Source organism: Melanotaenia boesemani, chromosome 14 (genome assembly GCF_017639745.1).
Source record: "Melanotaenia boesemani isolate fMelBoe1 chromosome 14, fMelBoe1.pri, whole genome shotgun sequence".
NCBI lineage: Eukaryota > Metazoa > Chordata > Actinopteri > Atheriniformes > Melanotaeniidae > Melanotaenia > Melanotaenia boesemani.
The window spans coordinates 14,267,132-14,273,131 of record NC_055695.1 but is presented as its reverse complement, the minus strand read 5'-3'; the positions used below and the strand labels follow the sequence as shown (position 1 = coordinate 14,273,131).

The 6,000-nt window shown below is 34.9% G+C and overlaps 1 protein-coding gene across 3 annotated transcripts in view; it reads right to left on the bottom strand.

Moving 5' to 3' along the window:
* The window catches only part of LOC121653618 (adhesion G-protein coupled receptor D2), an 89,672-nt gene continuing 83,672 nt past the window's right edge, over positions 1 to 6,000 (bottom strand). For all 3 annotated transcript variants that reach the window (XM_042007207.1, XM_042007208.1, XM_042007209.1), the window contains one exon: positions 1 to 820. In XM_042007207.1, coding sequence (XP_041863141.1) covers positions 704 to 820 — 117 coding nt within the window. In that variant the 3' untranslated portion in view covers positions 1 to 703. The remainder of the gene's footprint in view (positions 821 to 6,000) is intronic.

Here is a 6,000-nt window from a genome sequence, read left to right as displayed (position 1 = left end):
ACCCACTTTGATTGAATCTAATTAATGTTTAATATGATATAAAGAATTCCCAACATGCAATTACAAAAACAAAGCCTATAGAAAAACATTTAATTATTATTATTATTATTATTATTATTCTGACATTAATAATAATAATAACCTACAGGCAGATGTCAGTTTTCATGTTACTTTTTGTTGCATTCTGGCCAATATCTTACAGCTGAAACTAATATTTATATAGTATAAATATTTGATCATGTGATCAGTGAATTAAATTGGAAACATCACAGTTTCACAGTGTGTATTTTACAAAATAGCTCACAAATATTATTGGTTAATCAGTTCTACCATATATTGACTAATTAACTGTACAGCAAAAGGCCATGAAACACAAAGAAAAACACAACAAATTAATTATTAAACAAAAACAATTTCCTTCAAGCAAAAGTTTAAAATCTAAGGTCTGGTTAGAAACTCATTTGAGGGATTATACTTACAAATAAATGTTAAAGACAGAGCATTTGTTCACTCGAACTATAATACAAAGTACAAAGGAATGTAACAGAAGAGACATAATTAAAATGGGCAATGATGAAAAAGATTAAACACTGCACCATATTTAACAAAAAAACAACAGAAAGGGTCACAATAAAAAAAAAATCCAAAAAAGAAAAAAAGAAATCATTATCACACAAGCCAACTCAGTCTACATAACAAGACGCTAACTTTTCAGAGATTCAGGACCACAAGGGAAACAGGAAGCTGAAAACTCAAGCTCCATGGGAACATGAAGATTACAACCTGATGGCAAGGCATCCACTTCTGCAGGAGGAGAGTCCTGGATGGAGGAAAGGGACAAGTAAGTATTGAGCCATTTTAGGGGAACCGTATTTTTTTTTATAATTATAAACACAACAATGTCATTCTGAAACAAGTGTGAGAGGACACTTCATATAAGGATAAGGCTGAATGTTACTGCAGTCTGTTAAATATGTTATTCAGGTTTCAGGAGGATATAATGTGCTTAATAGTGATCTTTAAAAATATTGAAACACATTTCTGCATACAATTCCTCTGTATTTTTATTTCTTTGCTCCAGTATATCTATCAAACTGTTATATTTACAACAATGCTTTGCTGAAAGCACAAACCGATTCAGTAATAAACTATTTCCAACCCTTATGTTACAGTTTACTGTTTTAAATTCAACTTATTGTTGAGGAAGTAAATCAACCTGAATTAAGGTCTTTCAAAAAGGACTGAGCCAAATACTGAACACAGTTTTATATCAAAAGCAACTGCAGTCTGCACAGCTGTTCTGCTCCACTTATCCAACAACCTCCAACCATACAAATGCCATGCAAATGCTGATTATAACAGTATGATTATTTCAAACATACTTTTGATATGACAAACTGATGTAACATGAGGCTAACACGTATTTGAAGGCCTTCACTTTTCTAACAAGTACAGTTTTGAACAAATACATAGCCTTAATTAGTGATCCTTTTTATTTATTTATTTTTCTATTTCTCGCATGTATTCTGGACATGACATGACATTAACTAGACTGGTCACACATTAACTTGATGCAGCATTATTTATTTTGCCCTCATAACTTATGACCAACTTTTCTCCCCCCCCCCCACCTTTCAGATATATTTGTCTCTATTGTTGTTTTCTGTAAAGCACACTCATGCCCTCTAACCAAGTAATTGTTAAATATTACACCAGTCTATAGCTTTTCCAGAAAATTATTAAATCAAGAGACATAATAGCTAACAGGTTTAATTTTTCAGATCCCTTCTAAACTTACCAGAATGCCATTCTTTTAATAAGATAAATACATGTTTTGGAAGCAAATGATATGAGGGATCATTTAATTGCTGAGGCAGAAGAGATAATGTTAGTGATGTTCACGTGCAGCATTAAGGATGCTGGTCACAGACGGGCAAGCAGCCAGCTCGATTCTCGGCGCACAACGTTGCAATCCTCACTTGGAGCTTGGCTTGCAGTGCCTGGCCTCCTGTCTGTAAATGTGTTAAACCTGCTTTCACTCGCTCTGAATTTGTATAAATAATGTATATACATTTATCCACAGACTCTAACAAGTGCAGCCTCAGGTGAAAATACTCAGAAATGCATGCTCTGCGCATCCCCGAAGGTGGACATCAGCTCCAAACCAACTAACTCAAAAGATAACCACACAGAGAGCAAGAAAGAAAACACACACAAATGAATAACTTGCCAAAAGCAACATAAACACACACACAGACACACACACACTTTTTTTTTTTTTTTTTTTTGCTCTCTCACACATAGGGTTGTCAGTTTCTAAACAAGTTTTCTTTTCCGTCACACAAACAGCCCCAAGTTGTGTCTGCTAGTGTTATGTGAAGCTTTTAAACTCTGGAACCACATCACTCGTGTTTACTGAGATGTGCTTGTATGTTTCCCTGCATTGTCAAGCACAGTCAAAGGGAAAGAGACCAAGGGCAAAAAAAAAAAAAAAAAAAAGAGAGAGAGAAATAAAAAAAAGCAACCTTTTGGAAATGTTCCAAGATTTTAAGAAAATGTGTAAGTGAATGCTGGAATAAGTAAGTTAGATATTCAGTGGTGGTGTTTGAGGCTGGTCCCGAGGCTCGACAGGCCACATGGTGGCAAAACTTGTCTTAGCAAAGAGAAAAGATTGCCACAAAAAATGATAACTTTTCATAGCCCAATAATAATACTAGATAATTTCCCTTCATTTGAGCCTGTTTTATAAACCACTACAATGAGTTTCAGCATGAGTTTTAAATCAGCACCCTTAACAGTCTCTACCTTTGTGTACTGGATTAATCAGTGCTTTAGTCATTATGCTAAATGTGTGGCTTGGTGGTTTTGTATTTAAATGCAGACACAAGCATTACAAATTGTTGCATAAAACATATAACAAGCTTTACCACCACAAGAAAAAAGACTTTGTATTCAGATATACAACAGGCCACACCCACAGTTAATCAGTAAAACAGAGATTTGTCACAGTGAGAAATGACTAATAGTACTTACTATTATGTCTCCTGTTAATGCACTGTAGGAAAAGTAAATGTATATGCAAATGAAAACATGTTTTAAACATGCTGCGTAATTAGTAAAATGTCAGACAATTTTTACAACAATCACTAAATTACGAAGTTTTATCCCCCTCCCCCCCCCACCCCCATCATAAAAGACAACTTTAACAACCCTGACTAACTACTGAAAGCAAAAAAAAAAGAAAGAAAGAAAAAAAAAAAAATTAAAGTCCTTGTTCCAAATAGCAAGAAACTATATAAAAATGACCTTTTTACCAGCACCATATAGGATAAGGTAGGATAGGATAGGATATTTGCATAGGATATTCAGTGATGTATAAAATAGTTTGTTAATCATCTTTTTCAAAGTTACAGCTGGTAGAGGCTCACAGGTGAAGAACACAAAGTCTAAAAAGAAACAGCACAACTCTTCAGAGAGGCAATTAGCCCACGCTCTAATCACTTACACCAAACAGCAACTGGGGGAACTGATGGTTGGCGGCCTGATGGACAAACTTTAAAAATGTAAAGATCAAATTAATAAGCGAGCATTGTAAATGGGAACACACAATTATTATGCAAAAGCCTCACTGTAGCATGCAAAACAAATACACTAAGGTTTGGAGATGGAATAGTTCGAAGGTCGCTGCCGTTTCATTTCAAAGCATGCATTATACATCATTGTGCATAAAGAGGAAGCCTACAGCATACTGTGTTTTTTTCCACAATGATTATCCTTTATTAGTCATTAAAAAGAAATCGAGAGAGAGAGAAAGAGAGCGAGAGAGAGAGCGAGAGAGAGAGAGAGAGAGAGAGAGAGAGGAAAAAAAAACTTTTAAGCACCTGAACCTCGCTGCCAGCATTCCATTAATTGCCTGCACAAAGGGGACAGCCTTTGGAGATTTTTCAATTTTCAAAAAATGAGGAGCATGCATTCAGTCGTGCTCATGTTATACCGGCACTTAAATCCTACCGAGCTCACATAAAAAAGGACTCAAGGTTGCATCCGATTGAAAGCCTCCAACTACAGCCACTTTAGAAATCCATTTAGCAAGTGGGGGGTTAGAACATCTAATTCAAACAGAGTCGCCCTGTTAAAATGGTTGCACCAATGGCTTCTAAACACACACACACTTTTCTCCTGTGTTTGCTGGGCTCCATTGTAAGAAAGATGGCAAGACACAAAGAACTAATCTTGCCAGACCTCAGCCAAGTGGCAAAGGTGAATGACTGCATGTGGAATCTTGACCTTTCCTTCAATATTATCAAAAGGAGTGCTCTGTGGGGGCAACAAAAAGAGGTATGTGGTGATTGTAATAAGATGACAAACTGAATATCACTACACATTTACTCAGCTTCAGAATCTGGAGTAAAAAAAATTATAGTTTTGGAAAGACCTTTGACAAATGTATGAGACAATAATACATTTTTAGATAACTAAACTTAAATAAGAATCTAAGAAAATTATTAGTAACTACATAAAGTTTTATTTGTCAACATATGTATTCTGTGAGTTCTTTAGCCACTTTGCCTCAGTTAAAAGCCAGTGGGAAGCTCTGTTTTCTTACTTTTAACACGCGCAGTAGAAAAGTCTCTAGCATCAGAAACTCTTTTATCTGTTAAACATGGATCAGTCTGATGTCAGGGAGTTTTACTGAACTGAAGGAACAACAAGAGTATGAAAATTACCCATCACAAGTCCTAAACTAAAAGCTAGAAATCCTCTATTAAACTGCAATCCATATAAAATTACAAATTCCATGGAATCCATTCCTTTCACAAATAAATTAATTAGCTTCTAGTTAGTGTTAATGTGCATCTGATGTAATGTTTTCATGTGTCCAGAGATGGATGTATTTTGTATTTGCCAATTTGCTCTGCACTTATATCTTTTGGTCTGTTGGTAAAATCAATATCAAACCCTTAAGAGGCCTAAACTAAGAAAAACTTTTCTTTCATCTTTCCATCCCTCCATGCCTCTTTTCATTTCCTTCTCTGTTTCAGAGCACCACAGACATATTCTGACAGGCCTTTGGATGCAAACAGCTGCTCTCAGATTGTCACTGTGATGGGAAACTCATTATTTAGTCTGCCATCCCCTCTCTCGAGACAGCAACACTTTCTGTAAGCTACTGTGGTCTCTTTAGCAGTTCAGTACTTTTCCAGAGGCAGCAGTAAAACTGTAATATGACTCCCATAAATCAGCATCACAGATTTAAAGGTGACTAAGAAAAAATTAGAACAGAGAATAAAAGGAGACATACTTTTGGAAAAAGCAATTGTTAAAAGAGTTGGCTGTAATTTCTACAGGATAAAACTTAAGTATAACAAGATAAATGCTCCATTTCTACTTTCTGGTTTGAATCCTTTGCAATTAAAAATTGTTACTATTACAACTTAACAATGGTTACCAATGTAATCATTTCCAAGATTTGTTAAGATTGGAGGCTAATAGTGAGAAGTTTTGCATATACTGGGTGTTATAACTATAAGTTCTGGTCGGTAAGGCAGATGCAATCGTCATCACAAGACCAAAGCTAAGCTCTACATACCACTGTAGGCTCTTTCCCTCCTCAATACTGGGAACCTCCTATTAAATTTAAAGCTGCAAACTGAAACGTTTCATGCTGTCACACAACACAGTGTAGATGACACAGCAGTTGATGGTGGTGAAGTGATTTGTTTTTTGCTGTGCACCTTAGGCAAAATATATTAACTTAAAACTTAACGATAACATAACAAAACAAGCAAATTTATATATATATATATATATATATATATATATATATATATATATATATATATATATATATGTATTTATATATATATATATATATATGTTCATATATTTTTGTACCTCATTGTTGCCAAAATGGTAAAATTGGTGTACTCACTGCCACTCATTTTTGTTTAACAAGAAGCAACCAAGACCAATTTTAAAATTTTAAAATTACTTTCAGCT